The sequence below is a fragment of the Rhinoderma darwinii genome, chromosome 1 (assembly GCF_050947455.1).
Source record: "Rhinoderma darwinii isolate aRhiDar2 chromosome 1, aRhiDar2.hap1, whole genome shotgun sequence".
Lineage (NCBI taxonomy): Eukaryota > Metazoa > Chordata > Amphibia > Anura > Rhinodermatidae > Rhinoderma > Rhinoderma darwinii.
In genome coordinates, this window is record NC_134687.1 from 100,663,359 (window position 1) to 100,680,157 (window position 16,799).

Sequence of the window (16,799 nt, forward strand, 5' to 3'; positions counted from 1 at the left end):
TATGAAGCATGGATACTGTGATACTTTTTGACCTTTTAAAAATCATTTTAATATGAATATTTAAAGAGGACCTGTCACATAGGTCATATAAGTCGAACTAGTTTATTATTTTTTTTTAAAAGACGTGGGGTCCCCCAATTTTTCATAACCAGCCAGATACAACATAGCAGCAGTGGGCTAGCTTTACCAGGGTGAGAAGGGCCACGGTTTTTGGCATATCCCAGCCTAATAATACCAGCCTTCGCACCCGCCCAGTGCCCGACCATCACTACAGATAGTCGGTTACTGGATCGCACCTGGCTCTTCCCGGTACCCCTGGTCGCGGTGGGTACTGGGGTAATAATGGAGGGTTAGTGTTAGTCTCTGCACCGGTTAACACTAAGACCCGCCTTAGTAATGGACAAAGTCAATCAGCCAGCAGCCATTACTAAGGCAGTAGTAATAAAGTTAAAAAAAACACTGACACAACACTCGTTAACCATTTTATTGAAAATAAAACAAAAAACACCGCCATCGAAGTAGTCCTCAAATCCAACGTATTCCAACAACCAAACCTGTAAAAAAACAAACACATTGGGATTTGTTGACTAAGTGCTTGCTGTAATAAGTGGAGGTATGAAACCAGAGTTGAAAAGAGGAGTTAAAGTCCCTGTAAGTACTCTTCTTTTCTTCTACTATATCAATCGTTCACAGTTTTTTTGCAACTGGTACATTGAATAGCAGATTGGAGGTTTTCTTCACTGCACAGTTTGCCATATGTATGCAAGACTGGAGCCGGAGTTCCAGGGTGAATACCTCTATGGCAGATGTGAGCATGTTGTTCACCTGGAAGATCGCATTAGAGATCTGGAGGAGCAAAATGCAACACTGAGGGCGATCTACAATCTTGAGCGGAGCATGCTGCCCACTGAGTATGCGATTAGTGGGGTAGATCTGGAGGGTGAAGACATAAGTCAGCAGGACCAGGCAAGTAGTTGGGTTAATTAAGCTAGGGGCAGTGGAAAAAGATGCAAGAAAAGGAAGTCCAATCCTGTTTCTGTTATTCCAAGCAAAATTGCCAAGTTGGGTGATGATGCGAGGGTGTCTGTCTCAGAAATGGCAGCCCTAGTGGAGACTGATCTCCTTAACAGCCGGGAGAACAGTCCAGCTAGTAGTCGTGGGGGGATGGTAATGCAGGTAAGGCAAGACAATTTGTAGTTCTAGGGGATTCTATAATCAGGAAGACGTATAGAATAATTTGTTGCCAAGACCGCCTCAACCGAATGGTTTGCTGTCTTCCTGGTGCCAGTTTTCGGCATGTGGTGGAATGGGAGGATAAATTACTGGGAGGGGCTGGTGATGATCCAGCTGTCGTGGTCCATGTGGGAACCAACGACAGAATACATGGTAGGTGGAGGAGCCTTAATAATAATTTGAAAGAACTAGGCTACAAGCTGAAGGGAAGGACCTCCAAGGTAGTATTCTACGGAATACAGCCTGTGCCATGTGCATCACAGGAAAGACAGCGGGAGCTCAGGGAGTTAAATGCATGACTTATGTCTTGGTGTAGAGGAGAAGGCTTTTGGTTCCTAGAGCACTGGGCTGACTTTTCTTTGGGGTACAAAATGTATTCTGCAGATAATTTGCACCTGAATGGAAGGGGGTCCGCTGTGCAGGGGGAAAGAATTCTAGCAGGGGTGGTGGAGTATTTAAACTAGGGCTCAGGAGGGAGGTCAATGTAGAAAATAAAGCAGTAGTTCAGTTAGAGAGGGGTCAGACTATATTGGTGGGGACGAAATAGACTGTGGGGAGAGGATTAGACAACAGGATAAGGAGACCTTTTGTTACAAAACAACATTGAAAATAAAAATGCCCAAATAAAGTCAAATAATCAAATTTCTAATACCGAACATGACAAATTGAAATACAAGTTAAATTATATGTTCACAAATGCCAGAAGTCTAGCAAGCAAAATGGGGACACTTGAGGCCTAGGTACTGGAGGAACATATTGATATAGTTTGTGTTGCTGAAACATGGCTAGACTATTTTCATGACTGGGCTGTAAATCTACAGGGTATTACACTGTTTCGAAAAGATAGGACAAATAGGAAAGGTGGTGGTGTATGTCTGTATGTGAGAAGTGATATGAAGGAGGGTGTGAAAGAGACAATAGTGGGTGAAGATTGTGAGGAGGTTGAAACCTTGTGGGTGGAATTACAAAGGGAGGTAAATACTGAAAAAAAAATTGTTTTGGTGTAATCTATAGACCCCCCAATATAACTGAGGAGATGGATGATCAGCTATAAAAACAGATGGAGCGGGCTGCACAGGCGGATACAGTAATGATAATTGGAGATTTTAATTACCGGGATATTAATTGGGGCCATGGGGAGTGAGAGCAAAGGTGCGCAGCTTCTTCTTCTCTTCTGTTCAGTGGTGGCGGCAGAGACGCACACACTCTCTCCAGCTCTTGCTGTAACACTGTCCGTAGCTGATTGGACAGTGTCACAGCGATAGTAACACGCCCCCTTGCCAATTACACGCCCCAATGACAGTTCAGGGGGTTATTTAAATACCGGGCGCCAAATATAACGGCTCCGATATCTAAATAACAGAGGAGGAGAGGAAGAAAATGTAAAGTGACCCATGATTTCTGCAGCCCTGCCTATTACATGGTGTATTCAGCTGCACATGTATGGGCAGTTGAAAGGTTCTCTTTAACCCCTACTGATTCTCAGATTGTTTTCTCATGAGACATTGGGCTTTATGTTAGTGGTAAAATTTGGTTGATATATTCAGTGGTTTTTTTCTAGGACGTTACAAGGCTTAGAACATAAGCAGCAATTTCTCATATTTTGAATAAAATTTCAAAAGCCTCTTTTTTAGGTACCAGTACAGTTCTGAAGTAGCTTTGAGGGACCAATATATTAGAAACCCCCATAAAACACCCCATTTTAGAAACTAGACCCTCAAATGTCTGGTTTGAAGAGGTCTTGTGGTGCCAAAACAGTGGAAACCCCCCAAAAGTGACCCTATTTGGCAAACTACACCTCTCAAGGAACTTATCGAGGGGTATAGTGGCCATTTAGAGCCCACTGATTTTTTTGCTACATTTTGTGGAATTAGGCTGTGCAACTGAAAATCTAATTTCTCAGATAAAAGGCATGAATTTTTAATTTTGACAAGGAATAAAGGAGAAAAAGCTCCCCAACGTTTGTAAAGCAATTTCTCCCGATTACGGCAATACCCCATATGTGTTCATAAACTGCTAGTTGGACAAACGGCAGGGCTCAGAAAGGCAGGAGCGGTATTTGGCATGTCGATTTTGCTGAATTGGTTTCTCAGCGCCATGTCGTATTTGCAGAGCTTCTGATGTACCAGTACAGGGGAAACCCTTTAGAAGTATCCCCATTGTGGAAACTAGACCCCTTGAGGAATTGATTGTAGTTTTCATGGGATGCATGCAACTTTTTGATCAGTTTTTATTCTATTTTTAAGAGGCGCGGTGACTAAAAAATAGAAATTCTACTATTGTTTTTTATTCTATTTTTTTTACAGCGTTCACCGTGCACTATAAATGACATATTCACTTTATTACGCGGGGCGATACGATTACGGCGATACCATATGTTTATAGTTTTTTTATGTCATATACTTTTTTTATAAAAAATCATTTACTTTTTGTGTTGCCTTATTCTAAGAGCCATAACTTTTTTATTTTTCCATCAAGAAAGCCGTATGATGACTTGTTTTTTGCGTAACGAACTGTAGTTTCGATGAGTACTATTTTTAGGTACATGCAACTTTTTGATCTCTTTTTATTTCATTTTTTGGGAGGTGAAGTGACCAAAAAAAAGTGATTCTGGTATGGTTTATTATTATTTTCTTTTATGGCGTTCATCGTACAGGATAGATAATGAAATAGTTTTGTAGTCCAGGCCATTACGGATGCGGCGATACCAATTATGCATAGTTTATTTGTTTATCTATTTTTATTAATAATAAAGGCCTGATCAGGGAAAAAGGGGGATTTTTACTTTTATTACTTTTAAAACTTTTATTTTTTTATTTTTAAACAACTTTTTTTTTACTTTTTTACTTTGTTCCACTAGGAAACTTGAAGGAAGGAGGCCCTGATCGCTATTATAATGCACTGCACTACATGCGTAGTGCAGTGTATTAGAGGTGTCAGCTACTCGCTGACAGCAAGCATAGTGGGTCCTGACTTTCTCAGGACCCAGTAGGCTTCCATAGATGGCATAGCCGGACGCCATTATTAGGCCTCCAGTTGCCATAGCAACCATCGCCGGCCGCTATCATGTAGTGGACCATCGATGGTGGTTTAACCCCTAAGAAGCCGCGATCGTTATTGAACGCGGCTTCTATGGGGTTAATCAGCGGGAACACCGCGATCGATCCCTGCTGTAGGAGCTGCGGCAGCTGCTGTACGAGACAGCAGTTATCACAGCTCCTGTATGTGTCGGGGGGACAGCCAAAATGGCCGTTCCTCCCGTGATGTACTATTGCGTCATGGAGCGCGAATGATGTAATTACCATGACGGAATAGTCGTGGAGCGCGAAGGGGTTAAGGACTATAGGTTTAGAAAGAATAGTTTGCAATTGGATTGAAAGTTGGCTTAAAGACCATATCCATAGAGTTGTGGTCAATGATTCCTACTCTGAATGGTCACTGCTGGGACCACTATTATTCAAATTATTTATTAATGATATAGAGGATGGGATTAATACCACTATTTCTATTTTTGCAGATGACACCAAGCTATATGGTATTGTTCAGTATATGGAAGATGTTTGTACATTGCAAGCTGATTTGGACACACTGAGTGTTTGGGCATCCACTTGGCAAATGAGGTTTAATGTAGATAAATGTAAAGTTATACATCTGGGTACCAACAATCTGCATGCATCATATCTCTTAGAAGGAGCTACACTAAGAGAGTCACTTGTTGAGAAGGATCTAGGTGTACTTGTAGATCATAAACTAAATAACAGCATGTAATATCAATCAGCTGCTTCTAAAGCCAGTAAGATATTGTCGTGTATTAAAAGAGGCATGGACTCGCGGGATAGGTATATAATATTACCGCTTTACAAAGCATTAGTGTGGCCTCATCTAAAATATGCAGTTCAGTTCTGGGCTCCAGTTTATAGAAAGGATGCCACTGGCTTTAAAAAAAGCTTATATAATTTCCTAGAATGAAAAAATATCAGCTCCTATGTCGAATTTTTTGTTTCATCCCTTCCCTTTTTCCCATCCCTTCGTTGAACTTGATGGACATGTGTCTTTTTTCAACCATACTAACTGTAAATATGTATCTATGTAACAAAAAAACAAACAGATTAGTAACATATAAAAAAGCAAAACAATTATTATACTTACCTTTCCTGGGGCCGTGATAATAAACTAAGGAGTGACAGCTCTAAGCTGTCATTGGTTAGTTTACATCTCGTGGTCCCAGTTTATCCCCGGGTCATTATCCTAGTTTTATAGGCTTAAATCTGTCAATACTTAGTTTACTGAGGCTTGTAAGGGGCGCAGGATCACCCGAGATTTGCCAGAATTTAATCGCATCTCGGGCGCATGAGCCACTAAAAAATCCTAGGGCAGTGACTCCTTCAAATACAAAGGAGTCACTGTGCTAGTAACCAGGTAAGGCCCGGTTCACATCTTTGTTCGGCATTCGGTTGTTCTGCTCTGTCAGAGGAGCAGAACAACGAAAGTGCCGGAAGTGCAAGAGACAACTGTCGCCCGACGAAACCCATTGACTTTAATAGGTTCCGTTGGGGTGTCTGTGGTTTTAACCGAAGCATTAGCGCAGCATGCTGCGCTATTGTTTGATATTTTCAGCGGAATCTGCGATGGAGGCCCCTAATGGAGCCTCCAACGCAAATGTGAATTAGGCCTAGGAGCTTATGGGTGATGGATGCAACTGTTTGTACCTCGGAGAGCTCCCGACATCACTGACCATATATGAACAGTGATGATGGGAGCAGTGCAGGAGTCCTCGGGCAGAGCGCTAGTGCCTAGTGGCAAATACAGGCCTGGATACAGGGCCCAGCAGACAGTATCACACCATGTGTGATCCTGTCTGCTGGGCCCTGTATCTAAGCCTACCACAAAGTAGGCTTAGATACATTGCCCATGTGTGATAATGTCTGCTGGGCCCTGTATCTAAGCCTACAACATGGTAGGCATAGATACAGGGCCCGTGTGTGATCCTGTCTGCTGGGCCCTGTATCTAAGCCTACCACATGGTAGGCTTAGATATATGACCCATGTGTGATAATGTCTGCTGGGCCCTGTATCTAAGCCTACAACATGGTAGGCATAGATACAGGGCCCGTGTGTGATCCTGTCTGCTGGGCCCTGTATCTAAGCCTACCACATGGTAGGCTTAGATATATGACCCATGTGTGATAATGTCTGCTGGGCCCTGTATCTAAGCCTAGCACATGGTAGGTTTAGATACATGGCCCATGTGTGAGACTGTCTGCTGTGCCCCGTATCTAGGCCTACCACAAGGTAGGCTTAGATACAGGGCCCAGTAAACAGGATGTCACCATGTATGATCCTGTCTGCTGGGCACTGTATCTAAGCCTACCACATGGTAGGCTTAGATACAGGGCGCCATCCGACGGTAATCTTATACTTGCCCTCCTCTTCGGCGCCGGGCGCAGCACAGGTCCTGACGCCATCCAGCGTCACAACATTTTGCGCGGCGCACATAGCGTCGTGACATCATGGCGCTCAAGACGTCCAGACTAGAGCTTCTCTCAGGAGCGAGGATAGTAAGTATACTGTTACTATATTAGCAGGGGCACGTGTAGTTTATGACATAGGCCCCAGTTACTATAGTAACTGAATAGACGTTGTACAGGGAGCCGCAGACTCCCCTGGTTTCTGGGCCCAGTCGCAATTGCGACCGCTGTGACCCCTATAGCTACGTCACTGTCATGCAGATTGAAGTACAGTAGATACCTAGACATCCTTGTACTGCACAGATTTCTGATGACAGAATAGTACCAGTATCAATATCTTTATAAGTGTAGATGGAAACATACAAAACTAGGAGAACATACAAACTCTGTGCAGACACGAACCTTAGTGCTAACCACTGAGCCACATTGCTGAATAGACATAATCATGTATTCTCGGGTGTGAAGAAACGTGTAGAGAGAAAGCGGTCACAGCAGTCAGACACTTCGGTTTTATCTCATGGCCATGCAATGTATATGACCTGCTTTATATTTCATCAAGTTTATGACTGATGAGACAAATTAAGCAAGCTTGGGTCAACCAATGCACAGTGTACTGGCTATGTATTTTATTATATGAATTCATTCAAATTATATAATGTATAAATGGCAATAGTAATAGCAGTAATTAAGAATCCTGCTTGATGTCACACAATAACACTAATTCATACATGAACATTCTGTTATATACATATTTTTAAGAATTGATTCTTTGAATTATTCCTTTATTATATGTTATTCTTCTAAAACTATCCTCAGTTCAACTTTTATCACAGAGCTACACTCATATCTAAAGGTCATATTATATGTACTTTTGGAGCAAAGCCAGCACTACTAAACAGTAGATGTTCTTGAATTACAGCACTGTGTACCTTTTAAAGATCATCCAAAGTCAGATATCACTGTTATGTGTGAGTGTGTAATGCAGATAATTGCAGTTGACATAATAGGGATAGGCATATTGATGACAGGTAATCTGCCATGGGCAATGGATAGACTATATATCTATAAGTATGTAACTTGAGACAAGCCATCTATGATGAAATTGGGGTCATTGCACAAGGGCTCAGAAGTTAAAAGGGTATTCCATCCTAAAACATTTATCATCTACCCACTTAGGGGTGATAAATATTAGATTAATAGGGGTCCGACCGATTGGACCCCACAGATTGCTGTGCTTGGCTATTTCCTTCCGTCCAATGAACTTTAATTGAGAGCAGCACCTCCATAGGTGATAAATGTTTTGGCCAGCATTCTCATTTAAGGGGGCCCACCTTTCAGCTTCTTAATATCTATTAGGTTGCATGTAAGGGATTTACAATTATGTGGATTGTTAGGGAGCATAAAGGGGGTGCCCTATGATGAGCTATTGAAGAGGGGGTTCTACTGTTCTACCCAAAATTTACTTCTCAAATGCTGAAGAGATACAAATGTAAAGTTTTCAATTCACCTAGTCAAAGTCCTGAGTTGAACCCAATAGAAATGTTGTGGCAGGATCTGAAAGTTCATGCAGGAAAACCTATAAATTTTTTCTCATATCTGCTAAAATTCCTCAACAATGATGTGAAAGACTGATATCAAATTATAGGAAGTGTTTGGTTTCAACTAGTTATAGTCATTTATTACATTTAAAGAGGCTCTGTCACCAGATTTTGCAACCCCTATCTGCTATTGCAGCAGATAGGCGCTGCAATGTAGATTACAGTAACGTTTTTATTTTTAAAAAACGAGCATTTTTGGCCAAGTTATGACCATTTTTGTAATTATGCAAATGAGGCTTGCAAAAGTCCAAGTGGGTGTGTTTAAAAGTACAAGTCCAAGTGGGTGTGTATTAGGTGCGTACATCGGGGCGTTTTTAATACTTTTACTAGCTGGGCGCTCTGATGAGAAGTAACATCCTCTTCTCTTCAGAACGCCCAGCTTGTGACAGTGCAGATCTGTGACGTCACTCACAGGTCCTGCATCGTGACGGCCACATCGGCACCAGAGGCTACAGCTGATTCTGCAGCAGCATCAGCGTTTGCAGGTAAGTCGATCTTACCTGCAAACGCTGATGCTGCTGCAGAATCAACTGTAGCCTCTGCTGCCGATGTGGCCGTCACGATGCAGGACCTGTGAGTGACGTCACAGATCTGCACTGTCACAAGCTGGGCGTTCTGAAGAGAAGAGGATGTTACTTCTCTTCAGAGCGCCCAGCTAGTGAAAGTATTAAAAACGCCCCGATGTACGCACATAATACACGCCCACTTGGACTTGTACTTTTAAACACACCCACTTGGACTTTTGCAAGCCTCATTTGCATAATTACAAAAATGGTCATAACTTGGCCAAAAATGCTCGTTTTTTAAAAATAAAAACGTTACTGTAATCTACATTGCAGCGCCGATCTGCTGCAATAGCAGATAGGGGTTGCAAAATCTGGTGACAGAGCCTCTTTAAGGGGCAGTTACTATTTACATTGGTTCTAAATATGTCTTATGTAACTACTCAGGTTCCCTTTGTCCGATTTTGTTTAAAGAGTAGAAACAATTCAATATGAAAAATATGCAATAATCGTAGTTGCAACGGGTGAATAATTTTTCCCAGTAGTATATAAAAAAATTACATTTTGGTCTATCTGTTAATACTTCACGACATTAGAGCTAACTGAACACAAACATTGTATATCAAGGTATTTGAAGAATCCCTAACACAAGAGATTCTACAAATGTTACTTATCTTCATCATATGAATTGCAGGTTCGTGGAAGCTCTTGTAGTGATATTTCCCATGGTTTATTCTTGAAAATCACGAAAGAAGCATGATAGTCCTCAGTATCAAAACCTCATATGTACAAGATTTAGGCTAAGTTCACACTAGCGATAGTATACGTTTACCTCTCTTCCATCAAAGGAAGAGAGGATCGAAACATTAAACGGAAAGCAATGGTTCCGTTAGAATTACCATTGATTTCAATGGTAATTCTTTTGTTTCAGTTTCTTTCCCTTTCTCTCCATTTGCTAGGTTTCCGTTTTTTTGAATGGAAACAAAAGTTCTGCAGACTGCTTTAGCGAGGTGGCATTTTTTTTTATTTTTCTGTGGACAAAGCCATATGAGGGCTTGTTTTTTTTGCGGGACAAGTTGTAGTTTTAAATAGCACCATTTATTGTATTATATGGCATGCTGACAAACTGTAGAAAAGTTATTTGTGGGGAGGGAAGGAAAAAAAACCTGTTTTTCAGGTTTTGCTTTTGAAATCGTTCACTCTACAATAAAAACAACTCCTCCCCCTCTCTTTCCTTAGCTCCCTGCAATGTGGAGGGGTGGTTGAAGGTTGTAGGTGGGATGGGGTAGGGTATATGTGGGTGATATTGTAAGTATTTTTATGATCTTTTTTGCTGTATTTGATCAACTTTGCATAATAAAAAAAATGACATGTTACATTTATTCTATGGGTCGATATGATGCTAAATTTATATAGCATTTTTAAAGTTTCACCACTTTTACTAAAAACAAAAAAGTTACGTATGGCCCGCCATATTCTAAGACTTAGAACTTTTTACATTTTCCGTCAATGGAACATTGTGGTTTGTTTTTTGCGTGGCGTTATTTTTTTTTAATGGCATTCACTGTGCGAGATAAATAATTATTTATCCCAGACAGATAATTGGCAGATAAATTTCATAGATTATTACCGTCTCCAGGAAGTGATGGGGTACATGCCCCCTGGAGACACCAAGGGACATGCATAGGGAGGCTTATCTGTGTATAGTGTTTAGTCTTACTATCCTATCTTATCTAGGCTTCCAGTAATACAATAGTGCTCGCCCTCCTCCCCCGCCTCTAATGATAATGAAATGATGCTCCTCATCCTGTGCCTGTATATACAGAAAAGCTGACAACTGAGCCACCCACAGAACTGGAAATATCAGTTTATTGTGACTGCTCTAGTGGCCAGTGTAAAAACTAGAATATTAAGAAAAAAAAAACATCCGGCAGCTCAAAGAATATTCAATATTATGTTACACTTAAATTAAATTATCACATAAATGAAAATACAAATAGCAATATATCAGCACATAATATAGAAAATGCTGACCATTGCCAGATATAGTTCATGTTATATTTTTCCAAATATCTAAAAAATAAATAAAGTGAACTCGAATTGGTTGCTATGGGCAACAAGACCGCATTTTATCTAAGATACTTTTTAAAGCATTGGGATCCTACTGTAGCAAACATGTCCCACTTTTTCTGTGTACAGTATTCACTTGTTGTATGGCAATAGATTTCATCTACTGAATAATAGTCAAAGCTTCCTACTTTGGTTGAGATTGACCTTAGATACCTCAGTAGTCAGTGCAGCAATAAGGAAACATAACAAGGCTGAATGTCACTTGGTTATAGATTAAATCATTCATATAATTTTTATTTCAGATCTAGCAGGCTCCAGCTAATGCCTAGTTTATCTGCCATTGGCTTGATGAACTGGAATAGTAACTTTTTGATATATTCCCTTATCACTGGTTTTGACTACTGGTGTGGGTTGAGACATAGTTCGGCACATTTATATGAACCGTTCTGATACTTTTTTGTTAATAATGTTTCAAATTTTAAAAAAGACAAACATATAAATGAAAATATAAAACTTTATATAAAAAAAGTAATGCATCTTCTAAGCCCCCTGGTCCATATGTATAAACAAATGTTAATGGATTTTGTATTGGCATCGCCAGAGACAATGCAATTAATGTTGTCTTATATCATAATACTGTATTCTTCATACGATTGCGTTGTTTTGAGTAAATAGAATGGTTTGATTCATGCAAAAGAAATTGAAGATAAGGAAATATAGGAAAAAGAAGGTTTGGGGTTTTTGTTAAACTTCTTTTATATAATAAAACTGTATATATATATAGTGTTGGTTCCTTTGTTTTTGCACCTAAAGAAAGCAACTGTTTGTGGTGCAAAAAATTCTGAAGTCTAAGGGCTTGTCCACACACAACGGAATTGTTGCAGAAAATTTCTGCAGCAATTCCGTTGAAAGTCAGAGACTTTCTGCTGCCGCAAAAATGCACCATTTCCTGCGGTTTTTATAGTAAAAAAATGGTGCGTAAATTGCTGTGTTTTCCCAATGTTAGGAGATGGAGACATCTCCTATGAAAAACGCAGCAATTCCGGACATTTTCCGCAGCACTAATTGACATGCTGCGTTCCGAAAAATACACGCCGCAGGTCAATCTCTGCTCGGAATTTGTACGCAGCGTGTGGATGAGATTTGTTAAATCTCATCCATTATGCTGCTACTGTATTCTGCTGCATTTTTTATGTCCGAAATTCCGGTCAGAAAAAACGAAGCAATTCCGCAGCCCATAGGCCCTGCTCACACTGAGTTTTATGGTGCTGGTTTTGACGTGGAAAACTATTTGGAACCAGCGCCAAAAAAAGAAGCCTGAAACAGCCTCCCATTGATTTCAATGGGAGGCAGAGGCGTTTTTTCCCACTTTAGTCGCTCGCGGGGAAAAAAAGTGACATGCTCTTTCTTCCCACGGTTCCGTCCCTGACCTCCCATTGAAATCAATGGGAGGCAGAGAAAGTATTTTTCACTGCGTTTTTGCCCGTGGCAATCAATGGCCGTGCCTGAGAAACGCCAGCAAAATACTCTGTGTGAACGGGGCCTAAAACTTGGCCATGCCTCAGGTGGTGAAGTGGTTATCGAACCGACACACAATACCATATAACCTTATTCATTTCATGAATTCATAGCGTCATAACTTGCTAGTTATACGGTATATTCATTAATCTTCCTTCCATTTCATTTTCCATTAGAAAGAACGTGTAGATATCTGTATTTATTAGCTATGGCACCTGTTTATATTACCAGCTGCAATAAACAAGGCAAATAAATGATAGGGTAACTCCTCAGTGATCCTGCAGAACTGGAACGTACCTGCAATGTATGTGACCTTGTGAAAAACACAATTTTCAAGCCTTAAGTATTACTTATATCTTATCAGCTGGAAACAACACTTCCTACAGCAAACCCCCAGTGCAAGTTTAAAACGCAATAGCATTTCCTTCCTCCCAAATAATATAGTCTGGAAAATTACATCTTCACTCTTTGCTAGAGTGCAAATGAAAGTTGAATATGTATTTTTCAGTGCAATGAGATTTCTAATGCATTTGGCTGAGTCTAGTAATTTGCCTTGCCACGTACATTATCTTGGATGGATGTTTCAGTCCGCTGCTAAAATGAAATACTTAAGTACTGTGTGCAGTCATTCAAGGTTATCTGAAATGATCAGCGTATGTCGGTAATCTACTTGTATCCCTGTGACCAAAAAAGCACGTCTTGGTAACATGTTATTGATTGAAATGATATTTATTATCTTTATTACAGGGCTGACACCCGCTGCCTACCAGCCAGTGTACTCTGCTTCAAAGCATGGCGTAATTGGATTCACAAGATCAATAGCGGTGAGTATAATGTAGCATATAAATGATCGTCTAGTATTTATTTAGTCACATAGGGAAGTATCTATTCTTCATGTACACATGCCGTGTACTGCTTTGTCACCAGTAAATATTGCTAGCTGATTGTCTGTATTTAATAACATGTTTTACTATTTGTGATCTGTCCTCTGGATTAAAGAAACACTGGTCAAAACTGATACAATGTGTTATGCCTACAGCAGGCCTGAGGGGGCAGTACATTACACTGGGATTATTTAACATTGTGTGTACAAATAAGTAGATAGACCTTTTGATTCACAGGGGTGTTGTGTGCCGTTTGAGATGCTTCACTTAATCTCAGAAATAGCCAAAATGTAGAAATAGGCACAAAAAATTAAATGACAACAAACAGTTAGAGTTGAAAAAATATATTCTTTGTATAAATGGTATACAAAATCACTATAAAAATAGTGCAGGAAGTGTGCAAAAGTAATCACCCCATATGAAGAAGTCCTTTCAGTCAGATAGGCCGGTAAGGTGTCATATTTTCCGGACTTGAGATCTGGTGGACTTCGGCAGAGACCTACGTGGAGGATAAGTCGGCCAGTTGTGACGTGTCGGAGGACCTCCCCCTTTTTATATACCATTATATTTATACAAAGAATATATGTTTTCAACTCTAACAGGTTGTTGTCATTTCATTTTTGTGCCTATTTCTACATTTTGATTATTTAACATTGTGTCATTCACCGCCCCTCAATGTTTGTACCAGGCATAACACAGTGTACCAGTTTTACCTGGAGTGTTCATTTAACATATCGATTTTGAGATTATCCATATAACTCCAATCCAATTTTCATGATAAGTATTTTCCTTGCTAGTAAAACTTTAGAAAACTTAATAGGGCCCTGGGTTGAGGCCATGTAGGCTACAACTATAACATCCTGTAGTTGGATTTTGTATTATTTTTGACACAAGTAGATATAGTATTTCCAACATCAAGGTTGAAGCACCCAAACTATAACTGTGATAAAAAAATATATAATTATATTCCTATGTATATTTCTGTTTTGTTACTTAAAGAGGCTCTGTCACCAGATTTTGCAACCCCTATCTGCTATTGCAGCAGATAGGCGCTGCAATGTAGATTACAGTAACGTTTTTATTTTTAAAAAACAAGCATTTTTGGCCAAGTTATGACCATTTTTGTATTTATGCAAATGAGGCTTGCAAAAGTACAACTGGGCGTGTTGAAAAGTAAAAGTACAACTGGGCGCGTATTATGTGCGTACATCGGGGCGTGTTTACTTCTTTTACTAGCTGGGCGTTCTGATGAGAAGTATCATCCACTTCTCTTCAGAACGCCCAGCTTCTGGCAGTGCAGATCTGTGACGTCACTCACTTCCTGCCCCAGGTCCTGCATCGTGTCGGCCACATCGGCACCAGAGGCTACAGTTGATTCTGCAGCAGCATCAGCGTTTGCAGGTAAGTAGCTACATCGATTTACCTGCAAACGCCGATGCTGCTGCAGAATCATCTGTAGCCTCTGGTGCCGATGTGTCCTCACTCGTCTGACACGATGCAGGACCTGGGGAAGTGACGTCACAGCGTGATCTCTCGAGAACACGGCTGTGTCTGCACTGCCAGAAGCTGGGCGTTCTGAAGAGAAGTGGATGATACTTCTCGTCAGAACGCCCAGCTAGTAAAAGTAGTAAACACGCCCCGATGTACGCACATAATACGCGCCCAGTTGTACTTTTACTTTTCAACACGCCCAGTTGTACTTTTGCAAGCCTCATTTGCATAAATACAAAAATGGTCATAACTTGGCCAAAAATGCTTGTTTTTTAAAAATAAAAACGTTACTGTAATCTACATTGCAGCGCCTATCTGCTGCAATAGCAGATAGGGGTTGCAAAATCTGGTGACAGAGCCTCTTTAACATATAGGGCACCACCATTTCTGTATAAGAGAACACAGTTACTTCAGTATGTGTCCTCTGATATGGGCCGTGAAAAGGAGTGCCATCAACGAGACAGCTCATTTATCGGCGCTGGTTTGCTCCATTCACAAGGAGCAACGATCGGTTATTTATGGAAATGTATGTACTCGTCACCATACATTTCCATTATGTCGGCAGCAGATCATCCTTTTTACACAGGGAGATGTGCTGCAGACAACAATATTTAATGCAGCATAAAGGAGCAGATTAGCCGACAAACGCTCGTCTGCCCCATAATTGGCCCGTGTAAAAGGGCCTTAAGACATCAACTAGTTGACTTGTTCTCTGCTGCATTTACATTGTACACAACCACGGCTCTGGAATATGGCCAGGTACTTCCCCTGCCCTAATCCAATTATTACGATTTATCCCGATTTTTATGTGACATCTCACAGTAGCAGGACCCATCCAATTTATCAAAAATCACAGTAGGCACCAGTCAGGGTGTGCAAGCCTTGTTTAATCATTTATAACGAAAATATGCAACATCATCTATTTACTTCCAGCAAATTTTTATAGTGACCATAAAATACAGAAACCTCTTGGCTTCATCGCGGAGCCTTTTAGTGGCGTGAGAAAAACTCAGAGATGGAGCTAAAAGTTGCGTCAGAATAAAGCTGTGCCGCCGGGAGCAGTTAAAACTCCCTGTTCTCAGCTACCTTTCCGTGAAAAAAAAATGAAAAACCCACTTTTTCCCCTTACAGAATGCTTTATTATGAAAAAAAAAGTTACACATATTTGGTATTGCCGCGTTCGTAACGACCCTAACTATAAATCTATTATGTTATTTAACCCGCTCGGCGCACGCTGTAAAAATAAAATAAAAAACAATGGCAGAATTGCTGTTTTCTATTCTTCCTGCCTTCAAAAAAATGGGATAAAAAGCGATCAGAAAGTCGCATGAACTCCAAAATGGTACCAATAGAAACTACAAGTTGACCCGCAAAAACAAAGCTGCATCGGCGGATTAATAAAAAAGTTATGGCTCTTCAAATATGGAGACACAAAAACACATAATTTTGAAAAAAAAAGTGTTTTTACTTTGTAAAAGTAGTAAAACATAAGAAAACCATATAAACGTGGTATCGTCACAATCGTAACAACCCACTGAATAAAGTTATTGCTATTTATACCACACGGTAAACGGCGTAAATTATTAAAGACGCAAAAAAAGAGTGGCAAAATTGCTGGGGTTTTTTCTATTACGCCACAAAAAAAAGTTAATAAAAGTTAATCAATAAATTATATGTACACCAAAATGGTGCGATTAAAAAAAACAACACAACTTGTCCCTCAAAAAAACAAGTCCTTATACAACTATGTTGACGCAAAAATAAAAAAGTTATAGCTCTTTGAATGCGATGATGGAAAAACATCAAAAATAGCTTGGTCATTAAGGTTTAAAATAGGCTGGTCACTAAGGGGTTAATTAATAATCTTATCAAATATATAACCAGTGCGTGCATTGATAACAACATGATATACTGTGCAGTTCAGAGTGAACATGAACATGATTTAGCTGGAAGATGAGCTCTGAGAATCATCTCTTCTGGTAGGCCCAAGTCCCCTCAGGCCGACACTGTACATATCAGCATGACACACGCAGT

The 16,799-nt window shown here is 40.3% G+C and overlaps 1 protein-coding gene across 1 annotated transcript in view; it reads left to right on the forward strand.

Moving 5' to 3' along the window:
* The window catches only part of HPGD (15-hydroxyprostaglandin dehydrogenase), a 63,611-nt gene that overhangs the window by 34,642 nt on the left and 12,170 nt on the right, over positions 1-16,799 (forward strand). The window contains exon 5 of the mRNA XM_075860240.1: positions 13,138-13,214. Coding sequence (XP_075716355.1) covers positions 13,138-13,214 — 77 coding nt within the window. The remainder of the gene's footprint in view (positions 1-13,137; positions 13,215-16,799) is intronic.